This window comes from Poecilia mexicana, unplaced genomic scaffold (genome assembly GCF_051168715.1).
Source record: "Poecilia mexicana isolate PSO_F unplaced genomic scaffold, ASM5116871v1 scaffold_13, whole genome shotgun sequence".
Taxonomy (NCBI): domain Eukaryota; kingdom Metazoa; phylum Chordata; class Actinopteri; order Cyprinodontiformes; family Poeciliidae; genus Poecilia; species Poecilia mexicana.
The window spans coordinates 20,673,465-20,697,517 of NW_028263382.1; the positions used below are offsets into that span (position 1 = coordinate 20,673,465).

Here is a 24,053-nt window from a genome sequence, read left to right on the forward strand (position 1 = left end):
ATTATTTTATTTTATTTTTTAGAAAACAGGGAATAGCAAAGGGGCTGGCAGAGGTGATGAACACGGCATGAGAGAAGGGAACAATAAGTAATGTTTTCAAGGCTTTGGTAGTTTCGCACCTGTGGGTGTAAGGACAGGTCGTAACCTTATCTCCTGTGCATTGTATGTCTCCCTTTTCTTTGACACTGGATATGAACAAATTGAGCATTGTGTTTAGGCAGAGGCCAGAAGGATTTCGAAGGAAGGAAGCCAGCGAGTCCAGGCTCTGCACAGCGGTAGCCTGAGACAGGAGATCAGGAGTGATTCCATGTGTGAGATTCCTTCCTTCTCACGGACAGTGCTAATGAAGTGTGTGCACCCTTTGTTGGGTGATCTGCGCAGAACGGCACCAGTCACTCCCACAGACCTACCCAGCGGTTTCATAGCGAAGGCTTACGGAAACCCATCCCCGAAATGAGAACGCAGCCGACGGTTTTATTTTTTTTAAGTTTGTTTATTCATGTTTGACTAACAAAAGGGACAGAGATGCTTAGAGCCAACTTTTTGTAAACTGCTTTGGAAACGTATTTATAGCCCTTAAACTCTCCAGTCAAGTGACAAGGGTATCTTACTGAGATTTTATGTAATCGGTCAGTGCAAAGTAGAGCGTAACTGGAAGAGCACATGTTTTTCAAGTTTTCTTTTAAAGGAATAAATTAAACCTTTGTTCCCCTTTGTTTAAATCAAACACAGTGAAATGTGTTTGATTTAATGTCAATACAAATTCAGATTTCGTGTAAAGGCCTCATAGGTTTGTTGTTGAATGTTAGTAAGCAAACACAATCATGAAGACCAGCAGGCTGGTCAGGGTTTAACATTATGGAGTTTAGAACAGGCTTAGTTTATAAATAATTCATGTTCCAAGCTTTGAAAAATAATCTACCAAAGCATCTTTATGAACAGTGTGGCCAGGTAAGAGAATCAGGATCTATGCAGCTCTTCACACTGCATAGATCCTGCATAGATCTTATGGATAAATCTGTTCATTGGACAACTATTTGTCTGTGATTCTACAAATGTGGCATTTAGAGAAGGGTAGCAAGAAGAGAGGCACTGTTGAAAGAAAGGACCCATTTGCAATTAGCTAAAAGCCATAGAGGGGTTGCAATAAACACGTGGATAAAGGTTCTCTAGTCAGATGATAGTAGAACAGAATGCATAACAATTAACCCACCATACCTACAGTAAAATGTGTTGACAGGCTCACAGTGTGGGGATGTTCTTCTTCAGCAAAAGCCGATCAGAGTTGACGGGACGTAGAGCTAAATACAGTGTAATAAAAGATCACAGCTTATTCATCTGTTAGAACGACTAATTCACAGTAAATCTAATTAAGAATATGCAGCCATTCGATTTGACTGAACCTGAGCTGCTTTAAAATGTGACATAATGCATCAGAAAGGTGGTTGTGCAGAACACTAAGTGCAAAATGGACCCCAAACGTTTTATTTCCAAAACAAAAGACATTTTACTCCAAACACAACAGTTTTTGCCAGAGTCACAAATTGTGACTCTGGCTCTTAAGTTTGTGGTTATCATGTCACAGAAAGTGGAAAAAGGTTCATAAGAACATACAGTCGCATGCAATAAATTAGAATATGCATTTCAATGAGGCTCTTTTCTCAGATTAAAAGAACCTCTTAAAAGAAATAACTTTTAAGCATGCATTAAATGTTATTTATTGATCAGAGGTAATATTATGTTAGCATTAGTTGTAAGCAGAAAATACATATCAGCATAGCTAATTGTATGCAGGTATCAGTTTGTGTGTAAATAATCCATGTAATGTGTTTCCATCAGTGAAATGAGTTATTGAAATAAATACACGTTTCACTAAGAAAGTAACTTATAGAGCATGACTGTACCAGAGCATTGAAAAACAACCAACTGAACTTTTCCTTCTAAAATTAGTGAAATTGTCTCAGTCAGATTTAAATATGGCTTACAAATTTAATGCTATATCAAATTTTCATCCTAAATATAAAAGTATTTAAGCATAGGTCTGTGTTTTGTATGGTGATGTGCCTGCAGCTGTCATTATTAAATTCAGATGAGAGTGGAAATTAGCGGTTGCCAGAATATCAGAAGAGACAGATACCCGTGTCACTTTGTAGCCTAACTGAAACACTCCTGTTTCCAATTATAGCTGGCTGTAATGATAATGTGATGTGAGGAGCAGGACAATAGTATGACTGCCCGTCTATTAGGTCCTCGCTTATGGTGGCTGGGAAGGAAAAGGGGGTAGAGAAAAAGAGAAGGAGACGATGGGCTGCTGAGTAAAGAGGAAGCAGCAAAAAAAGGAAAGATGTGAACAGCAGAGAAAAATCAGTAAAGAAAGACGATGTCAGGCAAGGAATAAAGTTTAAGTATTTTTGTTCCATCTTTCTTGTGGATGTTCACTTGCTGCCTTGTGGGAGGACATTTGCAAACCAAGATAAAACAACCTTCCCAAATACCCTTTAGAGTTATTTTATGTTAAATGGACTTGTGTTTCTTTGATTTTTAAAGCTGAGGTCTTCGTCTCATGGCATCTTAAAACCGGAGAAGCTACTTCTTGTCCGGCTTCTGACCGTTCAAACTCTTTGATTTGTACTCCACAATTTATCTTTCTTGTTCACCACAGCGTGACCCAAACATGCAGCCAGTGAATTCCCTATTTACTATGGACATTTGGACAAGGCATAGAGGCTCCAAACCAAACCTCACCCATGCCAGGCCTACGAGGAAAGGAGGGGCCCCTTTTGAGGAAGTCATCCCACAGTCCAAATAACAGGGCCATCCCCGCCAGGGGCCTGCTGTCAGGCCAATGATAGATGGTCTCAGTCTCCGATTCCTTCCTCAACTGGCCAGTGGTAAACAAAGGGGCAAATATAGAGCTCTCGATAGGGTCATCCCTGCCACGGAGGGAGTGATTGTCAGCCGGAGGGAAGCAAGAGAGCAAAAAAAAGGCAGAGAGGTAGGGTAAACCCCAGCACATTGATTGCTGGGCTCTTCTTTGATTCACATAACAGACATGTTGTGCTGTTTTATTTCGTTTGTAACGTGTCCAGAAATCGCCCGGCATTGAGACAGCGCTACATTTTAGTGATTGCAGCTCCCACAGCTGCGGCCACAGGAATGCTGGCTGCCCTCTGTGCCTCCTTCATTTCCCTTCCGTCTCTCCATCTATCTTTCATTCAAGTCTACTCTCGTTTCCTCACCTCAGCGCGTATCCTGCGTCTTTCTGTCCTGAGGCGATGACTCTGGCTCTTTTGGGAAATCTCTGATTAACACTGAGGCCTTTTCTTACCAACAAGGCCTCCTTCTCCCTTCCTTGCCTCCTCTTCCCTCTTTTCTAGCACTCAACATGCCCCTGAGGTTTAGAAAGTCTCTGGATTGGCTCTGCCAGGCTCAAGAGGAGGACTAAGGACAAATAATCTGATCTCCACATCAGAATGTATACTTATTTATTCTTACTTCACCCATATTTCAGGACTAGAAGGTTTTTTGCAGTGTAGGGTACAACACATTGACCCTCTGATTGTCCTAATGCTGCAGATAATTCTCACGAGCACAGAAACAGATTCAATCCACAAATGAAAATCACTCTTCTTTTCTCTCTCTTTGTAATGCAATTTTTTTTTTTTATTCGGTTTTAGGTTCAAGAAGAGTCAACAGTAGAAACTTGAGATTAATAATTGGTTCTGAAGTTCACTTAAAGTCTATGCTTCCTGTAGTCACCTGCTAAATACTAACTTAAAAAGTGACCGTCTTTTTCCAAATGCTTGGCACGGAAGACGTGTCGCTAAATTTTTTTGAAGTAAGCCAACTGGCGGTTCAGACTAACAGCGTGCCATGTGAAGGAAAAACTGTGAAACCCTTGAATGTAAAGTCCTTATTCCGACACCAAATCCAATAAATGTTTCACCAGGTCAAATGTTCTTTCCAGTGCAAATTGTATTGCAACCTTTTCTTTGACAAATGACATTTAGTGACCAATATTCTCGTTTTATACAATAGGCTATTTGTAATTGAGAAGGGTGGGAAATCATTCTTGATTATGGGCTGATGATGATGACTCTGTATGTGACATTTCAGTTTATGGGCTTCCACAGCCAGACTTTCTTAAACTCAGCAAAACCACTTACGTATGTTTATGTCCTGATCTGTACATTTGTGTGGTTCATTTGAAAAGGTTACTTGTTAACATCAAAATGATAACTAAATCTTATTTAGGGTTAATAGTAAGTGGGATGCTGTCGTGCAGGAGAGAGAAGAAGGCTTTTATGAGAGCAGCCTGGAACCCCCCCAGCACACAAGTACCGATTGTTGTCTCTGGTTGGCGAATAAGTCAAACTAAGCTGACTGAATGTACTTGACCCTTCACCTACTCCCTCTTTTTGCTCAGACTCCTCCACTCTTGCTCTTTTTCACTCTGTTGCTTGTGTTGGTCTCTGTTTCAACTACCTGTCTATTAGAGTATTCCATATCTCAGCTACCAAATAATTCGACATGCTTTTACAAACTGGAACTAACCCCAGATGGTTATTCATGCCTTCCCGACGCCTCAGATCTGGTAACGCAGCCCTTCTGTTTGCACCCAGAGTGCTCTCTGACGTTCTGTCACTGCATTCAAGGACCAAATCTGCTATGGATTTATTTGGAAAATCAAACTCAAAAACTTTTAATGTGACACCTCCAGTAAAATCTGTCATGAAACCACAGAGCAGACATAGTGTTGGGTACGTTTCAGTAAGAGTTTCAGTTTGATCCCACTCTCTTATGTTTGTCTCAAAAATGTCAAACACGGTAAAATTGTTTACATTTTTAGCAGGTGTCAACAAGAAGTCCCTTATATCCAGTTCCTTAATATAAGGCTGCCTACTCTGTGACCGCAAGCACTGTGAAGTCCAGATAAATGTCGAAACGTCTTCCACTCTACAGCAGAGGGGAATCCCCTGTGGCATGGTGTAGAGTAACGCTCATGGCTTGAAACTGTGCCGTGTTGATAACTACTGGTGGTGGTGGTTCACCTGTCCATTGTTTAGCACTAAAATGGACCATGGTCCTTCTAAAACCTGGATCTGTCCTGAAGCTCCCAGAAATCCTTGAGAGGTGCAAACACTTTAAACCTCTTGGCAGGGGCCCCGAAATATATTGTTACCTGTAGCATGACTGAAAGTCATTACATCCCTTGCTCAAATGGTCTTCAGCTGTGATATCTAACCATTAGTTTGTCTAATCTCTATATTCATTGTCTGGGTGTTCAAGATCTTAAAATGACCTCTTTAAAAAAAAAGACCTTATTTTTCTGTCTGTTTTAGAGGTTTGGGCATCGCCTTGTTAACTCACAGAAATATTATTAACTTGAATTTTGATCAACTTTTCTTTGATGTTACATCATGTCTCTTCATTAGTAATCAGCTTCACTGGTTAACTCAAGTATTACAGGCTAGACATGTGTACCTCCTCAGCCAAACTTGCCATCCAGCTTTCTTTTCTTTTTTTTGTCCAAGACTTTAATATTTATCTAGTTAACTCTTTTGAAGATGCAGATATTGTGAGACTTTCTAAGTATGTGAATGTGCTAAGCAATGGATACATTTTGTTGTATGTGAATAAAAGTATATTAAAATCCCATCCTTTCAGATTCCATGAAACGTTTCCTATGTTGCACAGCCCTGCTGTCGCACAAAGGGATAGCCACTATTTAGTCAATTACTTACAAAGCTGTGCGTTTTTTATGAGCACCCATTTGCTTGTTTTCTTCAGAGCGTTGATGCATTTTCTGGTCACACCCGTCATGATTTTTATTTGTGCATCACGACCATAATGTCACGAAAATCACTTCTTTCTCCCAAAAAGGCCAGACAAACCTAATTAACATCCAGGAAATGACTCAAATCCATGGAATGGTGAGGATGATGTTCAGAGGAAATGACTAGGGATGAGCAGTTGGAATAGGAGGGCTAAAAAAAAAAAAAACAACCAGGGTAGGTTTCAAGCACGTGTTTGTGGTCCACCATGGAAGCTGTGAACCATGTACAGAAATAAAAAAAAATGGCAGCCTCTTTCTCCCTTCTCCATCCAAAGCCAGAATAAAATGTTACATACTTGTTTTCGCAATGAGTGTTGGAAAGTGAACTTTAAATTTTGAATCGAGTCAATAAGTCGAATGGTCTTAACAATAATAACAGTATCAATAAAATAAACTAGAATGTGGAAAGGTACATAAAAATTGAGTACGTCCCAATTAGAAATTGAATATTTTGAAAGGTTAAGACATAAACACCTCTCATTAATACCATAGTCAAATTCCTTGCTTCAAACTTAAGTGCCTTTTCCTCTATTCGCTGTTAAGAATAAAAACATTTATTTAATGGACTCTAGCTGTGAAGGCTAACCGATAACACACTCATTTCTGTATTTTACTCACTGTGTGTGTGTGTGTGTGTGTGGGGGGGGGGGGGGGGGGGGGGGGTGTGTGTGTGTGTGTGTGTGTGTGTGTGTGTGTGTGTGTGTGTGTACCTTTAAGTCAGCTTGTTGCACCCTCACCAGCAGCACAGCTCCTTAAAGCTGCCTTGGTAAACTGCAGAGGAAACTTTGATCAAATGAGATTTTGCCAAAAGCTCCACGCGTTGTTGCCTCTTCGTGAGGTGTGTTTGTGTTATTCCTAACCTGAAGCATTTGGTCTGCTGCTTTAAAACAAAAGGGCTCTGATCCAGTTTAACTCCCCAGACAAAACGAAGGGAGAGAGAGAAAGAGTGAGATAGAATGACACCGTGTAGCTCGTTGGGCTCATTCCTCAACGCTACTTTATGGGAGGAGGGGGGGGTGGGGTCAAGATAGTTAACTAGTGGCAGGCGCTCAGACCAGGTTCTGACTTCAAACAGGGAACATTATGGGTGTGCACACTCACAGGATATTGCACTGTAAGGCCGCTGAACAAGGCTGTGTTGCAGAGAGGAGGTTTTGTATTGGGCCCATTAGTGCTCTAAACTGATACTAATGAAGCCGTTTCCTGTACAAATGGAGAGACTCGGGGGAAACTAGCTTTAGGTTTTAATAAGGCCCTTTCCAGTCCCAGTTAAGATGGTGATTTTTTTTTTTTTTTTATCTGGGTACTGAGTGGGTTGCCACTGGTTCCAAGCAGAACCTCACTTTGGAAAAGTTAATTACGCATGATTAATGGAGTGTTTTCCTTCCAATGATATCTGTGACAGCACAAAGCTGTCGTAAGGCTTGTCAAGCCCAATTCGAGCTGAATAAGTACTTATGTGATCGCATGTGATGGGCCTCCTCTCACCAGCACCAGGCCTCATCAATCAAGCCCTGCTGCTCGCAGTAGTGGGAAATTGGTCTATCAGCGCAGCTAGCCCACCACCCCCTCACCGCCACTGCCACCGCCGCCATCGTCACCTCCCTCCCTCCCCATTCAATCAGGCCTGGGGCTACAATGCTTCTTTAGCTCTTACTTCTGACCAGCGCAGGGGTCACGGGGGGGAAAGTGGGAGCCAGAGCCGAGCCCATCCATTACAGCTCTTGTTTCTCTCGGTGGCAGCCGGACGACAAGATTCTATTAGGAGCTCCGTCTATTCAGCACTGAGATTACACCAGGGCCCTCTCTTCAAGCACACCTCACCACCAACCCCTGAGCACTCACCAAACCCTTCTACTTACCTTGGAGGCCTTACAGCCCCCTCTACAGCCACTGTCTCAATCCCATTCTACCCTCTTTTTTTTTTTTTTTTCAGTATTCCCCTTGTAGTCTTTTCTTACACAGTGACAATAATCACCGAGACGAAGAAATAAACAGAAAACAAGAACTGGAAACTGGAGGAGAATGAGAGCAGACACTTCTACATTGACCAGCTTCTTGTTTGGATGTGAACAGTCTGGCTCTTCAGGCAAAATTTAGCCAAGGACTGGCACACAAGCCAGCTGTGAACACACACGGGCTCCAAAGCTGTAAGCAGCTTTCCATTTGACCCAACATGTAGCTCCACCACATGGCTAAGTGCAAACACGCCGAGATGGGTAACATCACAAACACAAGCTGACATCAGTTCAAGCTGTCGTTTTTTGCGGTGTTTGAGAAGCTCGTTTGTCTCCTGCTGGCCTGAAGAGACTCTTCATTTACTTATTATACGTTGGCATTTGAGAGACAAAAAGAGAGGTGAGAGCTGCTGGGGTCAGGCCCCAGCTTGGATGGATGGGAGTCCTTCCTGTGAAGAAGAAGGAGGGAGACAGCACTCCTGTCAAACAGCAAAAATGTAATTCTTCTCTTTCAATGAGGATGTCCGCAGTGTGTACGTTCTTTCTTTGGCTCAATTATGAATTACCTCCACCCGTGTCTTGTAAACAGAAACGGTGAAGAGATCCATCAGGAAAGAAGGGGGAAGTTTGTCTCCTTCTCTAATAGTTTCCAGCTTTTATGGTCACTGACCACCTTCTTTGTACTGGGGATATAGTCACTTCATGACACACTAGATCCAACAAGATGAAATTAACATTCCTCAGCAATTTTGTTTCGTCTTGACACAGCAGCATCACAGAGTTGCATGTCTGTTACACAAGTACCTCATTCCACTACATCCAAAGGGAAGATCTGGTGACTGTGGAGGCCGTCGGATCACAATGACCTCATTGTCATGTTTACGAAGGCAGCTTGAGAAGATCTGAGCTGTGCAGCTTGGTGCAGTGTCCTTCTGGACGTAAAACCATCTGAAGGAATGAACAGCAACAATATGCAGATAGGCTCTGGTGTTTAAACAATGTGTAATTCAATTGAACCAAAGTGTTCTTTCATGTTGTTTAAATGACATTATGTTCCTACTAAACGTTGCTGTGGAAATCTAGACTTATAGGTCCGGACAACTTTTCAACCAGTTACTGTCAAGTTTTGGTGAGTGTGTATAAACTGTAACCTTAGTTTCTTGTTCGAAGCTGAATGCAGTGGCCCCCCAGTGTGGTCTTCAAATGCTGTCGTCCTTTTGATTCAAGGTTTGACATGTTCAGAGATAACATACCAGAAATCTGAGTTTTTGCGTTAGCAAGAAATTCAACTGTGCCTGTTAGCCCAAATAGGGCTAACAGGCACTATTTGCCTGTTAATGGCAAATAGTGCCAAAAAAATAATGGGAGTACTCATTATCTGAGTACTCCCATTACTCAGATAATGGGAGTAACATCAATATTTCTCTCATCACATGAGCGTATGAGACAAGATATTGGGAAAATGAACAAAATAAAGGCAAATGAATGAAATAAAAGTAAAGGGACAAAGAATCGGCTGAAAGTCATAGAAGAAATTGGTGTCTGTTTATCCTAGGCCAGGAGAGGGTACACAGGGTGGGGCCACATGTGGTTTACAATCCCACAGCTCTGCTGCATGGTTTGGAGTTGGCAGCCAGCACATGTTTTAACAGGATCGGAATTCTTCTTCAGTGGCAGCGTAATCAGCACCAACTTCCTCCGATTCAGGAGCTGCAGGCCTCGCTCCCTGCCTCTTTTGTTTCAGCCGGGCTCCGCTGACAGCACAGAGGAAACGGCTATCCGAGGAGATGTTAAATGTGCACAAACAGCGTGTCCAAGGAAAGAGAGCTGAAAAGAGCGAGACTGACAAACTTCAGTCCCCCTAATGTGTCCGTGCGTTGACGGGCGCTCATGCCATCTGCACGCGTACACGCACACTTTATTATTTGGCTTGGCAGAGATTTGCCCGTGTTGTCGGCCTCTCCCAGGGGGAAAATGTGAAAGAGGTTGTTTAGGAATACTCCGCACACTAGCTGTCAGGCTAGTCATCTCCAGCTGCCTGCCTGAGACTTTTGTCTTTGTTAAATGTTGTGTGACAATGAGATTTTCCAAAGTGCCATCTAGATAAAGAAGTGGATTGAGAGAGAGCACACGGGGAGTGGGGGGCGTGGGGGGGGGAAAGGGGAGACTCCAATATGAGCTGAGATGGTCTGGTCATAGTCCAGCAGCTCTTCATCACCACTACAGCTGCAGATATATCTTCTCTCTGTGTCTGCTACACACACACATGCACACCTACATCATTTTGTCTCACACTGCGCAAATACACATTCCTTAAAACTACCCACATCTTAATAACGCACACAAACACACACAAGCACACAGAAATACACCTCCATTCCATCACTAGAGCTCTAGATCTTCGATCGATCCTCGCAGCGGCCGAGCTGCCGGCAGACACCGGCAGGTGATTGATCCCCAAATCAGTCCCTCACAACTCCTGTGCTATAAAAACCATAACAACCCATCATAAAGCTGATTTATCTCCACCTGGTGCAGGGCCTCAGGGCTGGAATATTAACCCAAAAGTGTGTGACACTAGACTGATTGGTTTGGAATTGATAAAGCCTGGGGAGCATTGATCAACATATCTGATGGTTCAAACAAGAGCGGACGACTGAGACTGTATCACAAACCAGCAGTTATGGAAAATTTTTTGTTTTAATATTTTTGCAGATTTCTGTTAACTAGAACTCAGTCTGGCATTAACATTTAATTGATATCGAGGAGAAAGAAAACACTAACTTAACATGAAGCAACGTTGGTCACAGTTGGTGATGTCCGTAAAAAAAAAGAAGCAGCAAGAAATGTTGGAAAAATACCTAATAACTAACACACAGAAGAGTTGTACCTAATTACACAGTAATTATTTCTGTTCTATATCGGAATTACGTTGCGAAAAGTATTTATGGATATCGCTTTGTGCCCATTATGTCGGCAGGTTCTTCTCCTTTTTTATAACTGATTGTGTTTTTCCTGTTGTGACTGGAGCTGTCGTGTATAATGGCCCACTCTGCTGCCGTACTGTCTTCGTCATTAAAGCATTAGCCCTCCAACTGGACACAGAGCATGAAAGGCACGGTGTCCAACTATTACCGCGGAAAGCAAACTTTAAACATGAGAAGAGGTCTCAATAAATGTAATAAATGTGAGCCACTTGAACATCTGAAGCGGCCGGGTACCACTTTACCAGCTGGACATTAAATAAAGCTCTTTTAAAGATGATATCTATGAGCACCGTAGAGCCAATTTGTTCTCCCGGTGGCAAAAGGTAACATGCTCTAATTACGTCCCCATTTCTCCCCTGCAAGGCTACGCTGAGTTGTTTGAGTTTCCACTCTGTCTGTATGTATAGGAGCTGCATGCCCGCTGAATTTATGCTTGGAAAACGTGACCTCTTGACTCTTGTGCAGCTTTATCGCACCCAGTAGCTCACATACAGTGCAGGCCTGTGTTCTGGGGCTCTGCAGAGGAAGTACCTATGATTACCAAAGCCTGCGTACGTCACTGATACCACTTACCATCACACTTCACCTCTCCAGCTTTCTCTGAAAGAGCCTTTATCATTCTTGGCCATGCACCTCCAAACGACAGCATGTCAATCCATTCTTCTTTTCATGATATTTTCATTGATCATGTTGTAAAGTGAGGGATTGGAAGTTGGGATCTAAAAAATACTAAGAGCATATCCAGCTGCTGAGTTTGTGTGACGTGGAGTGCTATCTGCAGAAAAAAAAATAATAATAAAAATTCAGATATCAACGTAATGCAACAATAAATATCTCATACGTCTTTAAAATGGCACCTCTAAAGAGAATGTACTGTATATAAAGTAACTACAGTTGCACAGCCTCACAATGAATGTTTAGAAAAATGTTCTGCATCATCAGTCACACTGGTTAACTGGTTAAAACATTTTAACAAAATATGCAGGATATTTAGCCAGGTATAAAGTCTCCACTGACGGATAACTGCATGAAATAATCCCTTCCTGGTGTCAGTAAGTCACCATAATAACCATAAGATTCTATCTATATGCAGAGGGAAAAGCCTTTTCAGTCCTACCATCTCAAATGTAAATATGTTCAGTTTACTAAACTCTATTGCAGATAATTAGAGACATGTACTTTGGGATGAAGCAGGAAATGTCAACTGATGACTGTGATCTCTAATAAAAGGATGAGTAGACATAAAAGTACCTTACTCAATCTGTAAAGTGCGGCAAAGGATCTGTGATGCTGTGGGCTTGTTTCGCTTCCAAAAAGGCGATTAAACCTTCACTCAGACTGCGTGGCATCACCAACTCCTTACAAGTAGTGCATATGGTGGCCTCTGAGTCTGACAGAAAAATGTAACAGTGTTTCCACTGATTCTGTCAATAGGATGACCATCCAAAAAGCCAAGCACAGAAGTAATTTAAAAGACCCCCAGTTACCTAATTCTATCTTTGTCTCTGGTTAAAATCTTATAAATCAAGACTGAGGATTATTTGGAAACATCATGCATGAAGGAAGATCAACAATCCCTCTCTGTGCTTCAGCCTTCTGAAATGCTAAAGATGACTAAGTGCTGTTGTAAGTATTAACAGTGTGCTTTCCAATAAGTGTGGCACTGGGAGCTTTATATAGAAAGCAATAGTGCTTTAACCTGACATTTTGTTTTACTAAATCGGTGCACTTAAACTAAAGGTTAGATTTCAGGAAAAATATTTTACAGGTTTAAAAAAAGTGAATTGAAAGGCTTCGTTACCAGGGTTTGGAGTGCTTACTCCAGGATTTTTACCATAACAGATTCCTGCTTTTTTCTTATTTTCTTCCCTTTTTCTATTTTGCCGAATTTCTGATGTGGGCATTAAATAAATTTGTCTACCTAAATGGAAAAGATTTTGAGATTCAGGAATAAAATTGTCATTGTATAAAAATTGGCTATTAAAAATATATGTTCATTTATATTTTTAATACTATTTTTGAGAGTAGTACTGAGAATTTTTACTATTATTTATTTTCTATGAATGAACCCTTTGAAAATCATTGGGAAAAAAAAGAAATGTCCTTGTTTATGAAGATCATTTGTATAAATGTTTGCTCAGGTAAGTAAACCAAACTACTGTCATTTGTGATGAAATGTCTGCAAGGTCTGCAAGAAGTCGTGAAAGGGCAGAGACAGACAAAATGACCGTGTGCTAATTCAGCAAACACGGCACGCTTGTTCCTGAAAGGCCGCAGAATTTGTCAAGAAATCATCCTCTCTGCGACTCTGCCGGAATGCCTGGCTGACCTCCGGCAAATGAAAATAATCCAAAGTAATTAGAAGTGAGCCGCTCTGGTCCTGAGGGCCCCCGGGCGGCCGGGTAAACATGGCGGAGGGTCCGGGAGGGGCCAACTGCAGCAGAGAGAGAGAGGGAGAGAGAGAGAAAGAGAGAGACGGGGGGGCGGAGAAGGGGGTGCTGACCTTGTCCACATAAAGCAGTGATTTATGAAGTGCAGGCCACAGCAGCAGGGCTTCTGTCTTCTCCCGCAATACCAAATTACCGAGGTGGAGATTAACACGCCGCTCACAACGGGCCCGCTTCCAGAGCCGAGGAAATTTCTTATTTACATTTTCTCCTTTCATTTCCGCTGCTGTGTTTTAATGCTAATTGGGGATATGCGGACACCCAGTCTTATCCTTTAATATAGGGGCCTCAAAAGTTGCACACTTAACGCTTTGTGAGCGCCTAGCGGCTGATGGATGTGCTAATTAAAGAATAAGTTGCAGAGTGCTGTGCAAACCGTTCGCTTTGCGCTTTGAATACGTTCCCACCACTTGATTGAGCCGCCCCACATCTAAGCAAAATAAAACGCGCGGGGAAGTGGGTGGAGGGAGAGCGTCTATACAGACTCATGATGGAGACTTAATGCAGCTTTTAGTCTCTGTCAATAGGAGGCCTGACTGTGAATGGTGGGCCTATTTCATGTGGATTTGGCTGCGATATTTTCTTTCTTTCTTTCTTCCTTTCTTTCTTTCTTTCATTTTTTCGTTTTCGCTCTCCTGGAGGATGTGCAGGAATGCACCGCGCAGGCCTTCACCAGTGTTTCCATGTGGCCCCTCGGCTGCAGCGGCACAGGCCCTGCAGCAGCTCACTGTGCCGGAGTCAGTTTTCAACCCACGCGGGGGATCACCCCCACCTCCCTCTCCTCCACTCCTCCCCACGGCCTCTCCATCACCCCCCTCCCGTCTGCCATGTCCAGCCCGTTTCATCCCACTTCACCCAAACCATTTTCGCTCACCAGACGATTATTGCCTTAAAGCTTTCCAAAGAGTTAAAAATAAAAACAGGCCCCATGTAAGGCAGAACCTCAGATCAAGCAAAGAATATGAAACTATTTGATCATAAAAAATGCTCGGCATCCATGTATGATTTTTTTTTTTTTTTTTTTTTTTTGCGTGACCGAGCACCTAAAATAAACAACTAAAGCCGCAAGCAAAATAAGCATCTGAGATGTTCAGCCCCATTTGGAGAATTTCACAGCACTTTTTCATCCCAGTGCAGCATGCTGCAAAAGAATCCTCCTAAATAAGTATGAAATGCTGCGCGCCCTGATACAGTCGGAACTAACGCACCCTGAAGCCTGTGTGCGTTTTCTTTGTACAATTCGTTGATGAACAGCTTTTCCGCCCTGAACAATTCAGCGCGTCACAATCGTGGTGACAAAGGCATGGCGTAACTCAGATAAAAACCAGATCCGTTTCATCTGAGCACTTCAGAACGTATAGGAGCGTTTATGGCAAATCTGAATCGGGAATCAGAGCGGTGCCACTGCAAATCGGTCTCCCGCCTCATTAAATGAACAAGAGTTTTAAATTCACCCCCATTTTTTTTTCAGCTTTACTGCGTCACGTTCGGTTGATTAAACGTTCCAGCACGACGTACAGCTGCATCTTTCATGTCCCATCTAACAATTTGATGCCTTGTTGCGGATGTTCTGCTCCGACAAGGAAGAAAGTGTAAATTTCTTATTGGAAATCAGAGAGCTGCTTGTTAGAGTGGGCTACAAACTGAAATATGGCAGCTGGAAAAAAAAAAAAAAAAAAAAAAATATATATATATATATATATCTCAATGTATCTGTTGTGTTTGATGGTTTTGCCTGTGGGGTAAGTTTATTCAGAACTATTTGAAATTAACAAGACCCACAAAACTGGTGAGGGACAAACCAGGTGCTAATTAGACACTTGTTGCTTTTGCCATGAACACACACACACATAAAAAAAATACCACCAGGAAATTAAGCTATTACTCCCTTTGTTATTCCGTTTATATTTTCATAGTTTCCATCATCTATTTCATATGTGGCCTGTGCAAACTAAGGGATATACATTGCAAAACAGTGCCAATGAAGAGAAACCTTTTGAAACACACGAGGGAAACCATCCGCACAGTTTGCATTGAGAAATGTCACAGAAATGACATCCTGTACATTTAAGACCTAAAACCTCAGATCCACCAGTGACAAATCCACAGAGTTAGTAGGAATATGGTTTTCCAGCTGAATCTGTTTGCTAGTGAAGCATTAAACGTCCCAATCACAGCTAAGATCTGCTGATCGTTGGCTAAACGTACCGCAGGTTTAGGGGTATCTGTGTTTTTAATGGATTTAAGTAATGAAAATGATGCATGTTGAGAAATTGGTAGTTGTTGGCTATTTAAATCATTCTTTCAAGAATAAAAGGCTTTTGTTTCACATTTATATTTTAATAATTTTTACGTTTAAAATTTAACACATCCTGAAATTCGTTTTTTCAGTGTGAAAGCAACTGGTCTCATGTCTAGGTGTAAAAGGTTACTGTCTGGCCAATGCAAAAAAAAAAAAAAAAAAAAAAAAAATATATATATATATATATATATATATATATATATATATATATGTTTCTGATTGAGCTTGCTTTCTGTGGCTGTGACGACTGACTGCAATAATTGCTTCAAAGCAGCAACAAATTTGAAACAATGTCCTGCATCACATTGTCATCTTCAGAAGTTCACATGCAGCGCAGTGGCCTCTTAGAGTTGCACTTTAGTTAACCACGCCATCTCCTGACAGGGCAAAGAAGCGGAACTCTCCCACAGGTTGCTCCTCTTTGCCCTCTGCCATGCCACAGACTCTACTTTATCCTCAAGCATTTCCTCCCTTTTTGAGGAAAAAAAACAACAACAACAACAACAAAAAAAAGAGGAACGCCCCCTCACACCGCTCTCTCCTATCAGAGATCCTCGATCAGACCGAGAGGCCGCCGGAGCAATCACTTTCCCAGATTACTTGTATTTAATACACAATGCATCATAAAACAAATCCCTCATCCTGACAGGAAGAAAATAGAACAGCTCATTCGACTTGAGCTTTCCCAATTTATGGCTAAATTAAAAAGGCTTCCAACAATGGACAAGTCGAGCAGAGGCAGGAAATCAATGACCGGGCGGACCGGGGGTCTCTCTGGCGGTTCTCAGGGAGCGCGACATGATGGGAATCAGTGGCGGGGCCCCTGCCTTATTTACACATGATTTTTTTCCTGTCCTTACTCCACGTTTTTGCTCTGTGCTTTACAACAACAACAAAAAAAAATAAATAAAATAGAGAGGGTGTGTGTGTGTGTGGGGACAATGGGCATTATCTGGGATGGAAGGTCAATGTCACAGAGTGAGGAGTTATCCATCATCATCTGCTCTCATCAGACTCTCTCCTGCTTTATGGGCTCCTTAATAAACTCACTGACAAGGAGGATGTTGTTTTATTTTTATTATTATTATTAATATTATTATTATCTCACAATGCTGTTGAATCGAGTTCCTGCTTTAAAAAAAGAATTGACGACGTTATGCAAGGACTCTCCACAAAGTAGCATTTGCATGTCTTATCTTGATGAGACAGAACCAAGAACAAAGCAGTTTTTAATCATAGTTCGGTTCAGACATTTCTCCAAGTGTTTTCTTTCAAGCGGGGAGATTTGATTATTTGAAAGAGTTCATTAACTTTTTGTGTGTGTGTGTGTGTGTGTGTGTGTGTGTGTGTGTGTGTGTGTGTGTGTGCTATGCTGTGAAAGAGAATGAAGGGGAAAATAAACTTCCAAGAACAAAAAAAAGCAGGTGATTAGGTCAATGTCTCCCCCAAACAAAAAGTGGGTTCTAATGGTCCATATGGAGTTTCCTGGAGGTCTTTAACAGGAACACTTAAGTCTGTGGTTGTTAAATTGCTCCCCTGACACAAAAAGAATTGGCTTTGAAATATAGTCCTCCTATTTTTTACCTCATTGTTCTAATATGTATGCATCCTTCGTACTAAAAGAAGAAGAAGAAGTAGTGGTAGAATTAGTTAGGGCTAATAGGGGGAGGCAAAAATCAACAGTGGCATGCAAAATGGGGGAGAAGATGGGGGCGATACGACCACCTCCAGCCTGTTTATGAGTATGGCTAAGAAGAGAGGCTCTATGCATGTTTTGGTGAGTGATCATCAAACCAGCAGTTCTGAAAAAAATAAAATAAACCAGTGGTTGTTTGATTTCCATGTTAAATTGTTAAATCAGAACAATCATGTTTTGTAGTCAACATAGAAAAATAATAAAATATATATATTTTGTATGTTTGACATAATAAGACAAAATCATCAGCATGCCAGCCAGCGACACTCACCCTGACCATGTAAGGGAACTGACGTCACGTGGTCAACCAAATACTTTGTCTTTGCTAAACTGAGATGTGTGTTGAATAAAACCAAAGGAACTTTTCTATTTCTCTTTGCTGGTGGATTCATAGTTGTTTTTTTTTTTTGTTTTTTTTTATAAGCATGACAAGAAAATGAAACAAAAAGGGAAAAAAAAAAACCTTGCATCTTCATGTAATATTTTGTATTTAAAACAAACCAAAATTACCACGTGATGTTCAGGTTTCTACTAATGGATTCTTATGAAAGTATATCATTCCTAAAATATGCACAGGCCAGAGAGGGCAATTTGTTATTTATGTTGTGCACTGTCACTAATTTTACACTTCTGTTTGGGATAAACAAGTCGTTTAGGTTCAAATTTGAGGCGCATAATAACATCAAATCCTCCAAGAAAAAAAAAAAAAGAGAGAGAGAAAAAGTTGGGGAACACGTGGATGCTAAATCATTAAAGTGTGGCTGTCTGTCTGTGTGTGTGCGTGGAGTTCATCCCTCTCATAAGCCCCCATCGCGACCTCTCCCTGACCCCGCTCACCCTTTCCAACCCCGGGCCCCTGTCACTTTAAAATTTACTGCGGAGCCGAGTCTCTTCCGATGGTTGTGGTGGTGGGGAGGCACACGAGATCGAGGGGTGTGTGTGTGTGTGTGTGTGTGTGTGTGTGAGGGGGGGGGGGTGCACAGACAGACCCCCGCGAACCGATTTGACTCTCGTGGGGGAGAAAGGATGGAGACTGAAGCGCGGGATCCCTCTTTATCTGAGCGGAATCAGAAACATCGCGCAAATTGTCCGCCCGCCGAAATCTCCCCCTGCTGTCACACAGGCGACACATCCCGAGCTGTCTGAGGAAGAGAGAGGGGAAGAGGTGGAGGGGGAGGTGGGTGGGTGTGGGATGAGGAGGAAGAGGAAAATGAAAAGTTGAATGGCTTACTGAAGGACACCTGGGCGCGTCAGGACAGGAGGGGTGACAAGAGAAGGAGAGGACGAGTCGAGCAGAAGCGCGCCGAGCAGACACAGTGAAAAGTTGGCAGCGGACTGATGCGCCGGATGGGTTTTTAGTTCCGTCCCACGATGTCTGTAGGACAGTGAGAGGAGAGCAGCGCCGTCTGGATTTACTCCTCAGCCAAGCGCGAGCGGCGCGGCGACCGAGAGCGCGCCGGCGGAGACTCCCGGAGCTCGGGGAGCTGAAGAGGCACTGAGACACACCGCGATGCCACAAAGCTGGCGAAGCGACCGCAGCGACAACAAGTTCTAGTTTATTTTTTTAAAATATATATATATATATATTTAAATCAAGCTTTTTGTGTGTTTTTTTTTTTTTTTTTTTTTTTTTTTTTTACTTTTTCGGAGTTTTAATTACCCTAGAGGCTGTAACACGAGTTTGGACGGTAAGGTGATTGATAATTTTCCTCAAATAAAATATTATTTTTCCTGCATTGATTATTTAAATTACACCGCGGTTTATTTGCTCGTTTATCATTTAAAACTTAAAGTGTTATGGCTTCATTTAAAACGCGCAGGATCTACTCTTGATTGCCGATTCTGGCTTTTCTTCTTCTTCTTCTTCTTCTTCTTCTTCTTCTTCTTCTTCTTCTTCTTCTTCTTCTTTTATAAGCAAAAATATTTATTCAGTCGAAGGCTAACACAAAGGCGCCGAGGCAGATTTGTGACCCTGGAAGAGATTCTGTTTTGCATCCTAACAATCTGCTTGTCTTCATAACTCTTATCACTCGGCGGCTTCCTGCAATTGATTTGCTTCCCTGCAAAAGTTTACAACCGCTCTGCCGAAACCAGCAGCATTTCAAAAGCAACGTCATAACATTTTATGCTGCAAAATAGTGATTTTTGTGATATTAATAAATCGTTTTGTGCACCTCTTAACCAGAGCAGAACAGGATTTTGGGTATCATTTCTACTAAGATTTTTTTATTCTTTTAACAACTTTCGCTTTTGTTGTGAAATCAATAAGTGCAGTTCTGTAAATGCATTTCTTTAAATGAAATTCGTTAAGCATCAGTACTAGATATAACTTGAGGTTGGTTTCGAGTTACAATAATATAGATATTAAAATAAATATTTGTGTATTTTCTATAGTGTTTTGATGAGATTTTTGTTGTATTTCGTTTTTTTGTTATTTTCTTCTGTTTAATTCGTTTTGATTTTGAAATCATTTTTTTAAATCTGTTTTTTATAACCAGCATCTCCTATGTATTTATTTTTTTTTTTTTACTTTTTCGATTTTTTTTTATATTATGTTACTGAATTTCAGCCCTTCTATTGTTGCTTCAATCCATGACATAACATATTAAAACATTTTCTTTAAAGTATGGAAATAAAATTAAAGTCAACATAAAGAAATGTAGATTTTTTTTTTTTTTTACATTTCATTCTTTTACTTCCTATCTGCTTTTATAACTACTAAAATAACATTTACTGTATTTTTGTTCAGCCTTTTTTGTGGAAATTTCTCAGTGTGCATGTGTGTGTGTGTGTCTGCGTGTGTGTGTGTGTTAGTGAGTGCCTTGCCTCACAGAGCAGCTCCTAACATTTAAGTGGGATTTCTTAGTGGGAGGTATGCGGTTAGGCAGTGTTTGGACACAGTAACCTGGTCTGATACTGATCAAAGTCTGATCTCTCTCTTTCTCTCTCTCTCTCTCTCTCGTTCTTTCTCTTTCTCTCTGCAGATCTTGGATGGGTCAGGCCATGTAAAGTTCTGCCTGGATGCCAGCAAACCAGACGCAGGGAGCTGGCTGAAGCACATCCAGTTTGCCCCTGCGGCCACGCAGCATAACCTGAGAGCGTGCCAGATAGATGAGCAGGTATGTGGCGACGTGTCCTCAGACGCGCCGTGTGACATGAAATCCATCTCAACAAAGTGAGAGAAACCAGAGAAGGAGAGAAAATTCAACCGAATGACTTGTTCTTGAAATCCCCATGATGATGATGTGTCTTCTGCCTGGCAAGATGAATCAGGGTTTTTAAATTCCAGCTCTCTTTTTTTTTTTTTTTTAAACAACTCCAAAGCCATAATTTCGTATCTGCACTTTCCAACATCCAGCCTGCTGTGTGCTGTCAAATGATGTTATTGTGATGTAAGTCAGATAGTCTTATGAGCGGCTGGCACTCTTTGTCCTCACCTAACAGACAAACGCATGGACACACTCACGCACACACACACACACATACACACACACACACACAGCTCTTCTTATTATCATCGCTGCATGTTTTACCTCTGTATTTGTTTGCTGCCTTCTGCCGCACAAAAGACCACAGGGAACGATCAGAGGCGGCCGCCCCCGGGATGATAGTTCCGCACACTTCCCGGTCACGCTGGCGATATAAACTCTTAGATATGCCAGGAATGCCGAAGCCCTTTTGCTGTTCACCTGGCTGTAGAGAGGTGCGTGCTGCACACATGAGGGCCCGTTCAGCTCAGTAATCCTCACAGCCAGCAGGCTCCCAAAGCAGGAAGACGTTGGCCCAGACTTCACCTGACGCGTGCGTCGAGAGCGCGATCGCTTGACCCAAACAGAAAACATCGTCTCACAGGTGGTCCATCTAGATAACTTTTCAGCAGTGTCATCTGCTGAGATGGAGGAGTAAAACATATCTTTGCGCAGGATTTAAGTTCAAATTGTTTGACGAATTCTTTTCAGTTTGATTTGTTTTTTTGTTTTTTTTGGTCATATTTAGAACTTTGGGTTTAATTTTCTCCCAAAAACCTATATGGCTCAGCCGCCAAGAAACTTATCCACTGCTCATCTTTCACACATCTCAGTGACGAGAGACAGCAGGAGGGCCTCATAAAGAGGAGCAGAAGCTCTTTCATGCATGCTTACCTCCCCACTCTGGCAAACGACAGAGACAAACAAGCAGCGAGAGGCTTTTTCTCCCAGAGCTGCCCCGCGACGCGAGGTGCGACTCGCTGTCAGCGTTGCGGTTCTGCCTGGGTGGCTGTGTAAGGCTCCCACAGGTCACGGACATGGCTATGATGAGGTGATTGTTAAGTATCACGCTCTGTCACAACACTGCACAATGTGCTGTCTTTAAGCCTTCCGGCCAACGCCGGTGTTTTCAAAAACACACTGTAGCCTCCCACAATGCCCGTCTGTGCGTTGGAAAATGAATAGACTAAACGGGGTGGTCTTGTAAAGCTGCTGTCAGATTCTGCCGGTGTGTGTCTGTCCCTGTGTCTCTAAGCACATGGGGGCCCTTTTTTTCCATTTTATTTTTTTTTTTTTTGCGAGTGTGTCGAGTGTTTCATTATGTCTCCGGAGTGTGTGCTCACACACCTGTGTGTTGCCTGTGTTTGGGCTTTTGCCCGCGTCCAAACCTCAGTTGGAGCACGCTTACGTGTTCGTGTGTGTGTTCATGCGTGTGCGTACGCAGGGCTTTGAATTGTTCATTGAGCTCTCGATGACTCCCAATGCTCCTCATTCCGAGCTGGAAATGTTGAAGCCGCACAGTACCTGATTCCAGCAGGTCTTTTTTACAGCCACAGAGAAAGCGCTGAGTCCAAACTCAGCCTGAAACCGCTGATTACGCCACACATTACACACACCACCCCCAGATTTTCGCAGAAGAGCCTCACAGTGTTACTGAGGGCTTCGGATGGATTGGAAAATCTTCCCTCAGGATCAAATTTAAGGGACTCTTTCTCAGCCGTCGGACAGAAACAATTTGTCGCATGACTTACGTTCAGACGTTGTCCTACAACGATAGCAGTTTCCAGGTGTGTTTGGTCGTTATTTTGTGTAGGGCCTTTACAAGCACCTCTGTCGGCACAAGAGTGAAACTGGCTTCCATCCTCTCATTTTTGACCCAGTTCTGTTTACTATAAAAGTTTATGAGTAATCTCAGAAGAACAGGGGAGTGGAAGAGGAAGAAATGAGTGAAACAAACCCTGTTTTCTTCCATTTTTTCTCCCCGAACACAAGATTTATTGTAGATTATTCTTCTTCTTACTGTTGCAGCCTCTTGTTTGCTTATCTACGTATACTACATAATCTGAGAAGGTATAACCTATAGTGAACTGGATAAAAATCCAAAATCTGAAAATATTTACAACAGACAGCATGAGATATGTTCTGTTGTATACACCTCCTTTAATTTGTCACGTTTAGCTCTAAATAAGAGAATCATTGGCACTATTGTACTATTGAGTCAATTAAAGATTGATTACGTTTTTGTTAATCAGCTCTGATCAGTGAGCAACAGGCCAAATACTGAAAAAGAATGATCTTTTTCTCCCTCTACAGTATTTTCGATACTAAAAACTCCCACCACCTATAAACGCATCACTCAGCGGTGACATTTTTAACAGTTTAACAAAATTTGACAAAGATTAGGAACATATGATTTGATGTATAAATGGACATTGCTTTATTACACTTTAATCTTCTGTTGGATTTAAAAGTATTACTCTATGGAGAAACTATGGCTTATTTATATAAAAAAAAAACAATTATTTGACATATTTGGCAGGAACAAAAATTGTAATTAGACAAGATAATCAAAATCAATATGTCAATCCTCAAAGAAAACTGAAAATTGCTAAAGAAAAAAAAAAGGAGAGACATATTTTATCAGTCACACTGAACTTTCCAGAGGTTGTACTTCTTTCACAGGTATATTTAATCCTTTTCTTGCATTTAATTTCCAGCACAAGTATTTTTCAGCACTCACACAACCCCGTTAATATTTTTTGTGGCCGCCGTTTTCGCTGATCATGAGCTCTTGGCTGACTTTGAGACACAGCTGAAGCCTTCAGAAAGCCCCCAAACAACACGCTCGCAGCTCTCTGAGCACAGATCCCCTCATGTTTTGTCGTGAGGATAATTAGGGGGGCAATTAGCACTTAAAAACCCTTCTCTGCGCTCCTCACTCTACTGATTCAACTAAATGGAAAATTGATTAAAAAGTGTAATTAACATCATCCGACGAGGCCCTGAAGAGCCTTTCATAAGACAGTACAGAGGGATATGAGAGTTAATCTCATCTGCGCCATTGATTGTCACTCAGTATTGAGTGCAGTGAAGTGGCTCTGGAGCATGTGGCAGTGTGCACACAATGGAGCTGATTGTAACTCACAGAGGTAACAGTTTGAACCTTATTCATTAATAAACTCTTGTTACAGAGCTGAAATCTGATGAGCCTTTTATACAAAAAGTAACTCTCTAATATAAGGCTTAATATGAGAACAACGGAGTCATGCTGACTTTTCCTCAGATTCAATGTGCTGGAATTGTGTGCAAATTCTCTTCACGCCCTTCTGCATCATTTCATAGTTCTGTGCAAAACGCACATGTCGGTGACTGTTGCATGGCCACCTTTCTGCAATGTGTCATCCTTCTTTGCAATAGCTGCACAAAGCTGAAGATTGCTCGATATGCCTATCTTTGTCTGAGTACATGATTCTCCTGTGAAATCTGAAAGTGCATTTTTGCATGTTTTTGCTCTTGTTTTATTTCATCCACCGTCTCACGCCTTTCTATTTTCTTAATTCTTAAGCAGTGTTCAATTTA

At 41.8% G+C, this 24,053-nt stretch overlaps 1 protein-coding gene across 5 annotated transcripts in view; it reads left to right on the forward strand.

The window, feature by feature from the left end:
• The window catches only part of mecom (MDS1 and EVI1 complex locus), a 100,882-nt gene that overhangs the window by 52,122 nt on the left and 24,707 nt on the right, over positions 1–24,053 (forward strand). For all 5 annotated transcript variants that reach the window (XM_088011855.1, XM_088011856.1, XM_088011858.1 and 2 more), the window contains exon 2: positions 20,211–20,345. In XM_088011855.1, the coding sequence (XP_087867981.1) occupies positions 20,211–20,345 (135 nt within the window). The remainder of the gene's footprint in view (positions 1–20,210; positions 20,346–24,053) is intronic.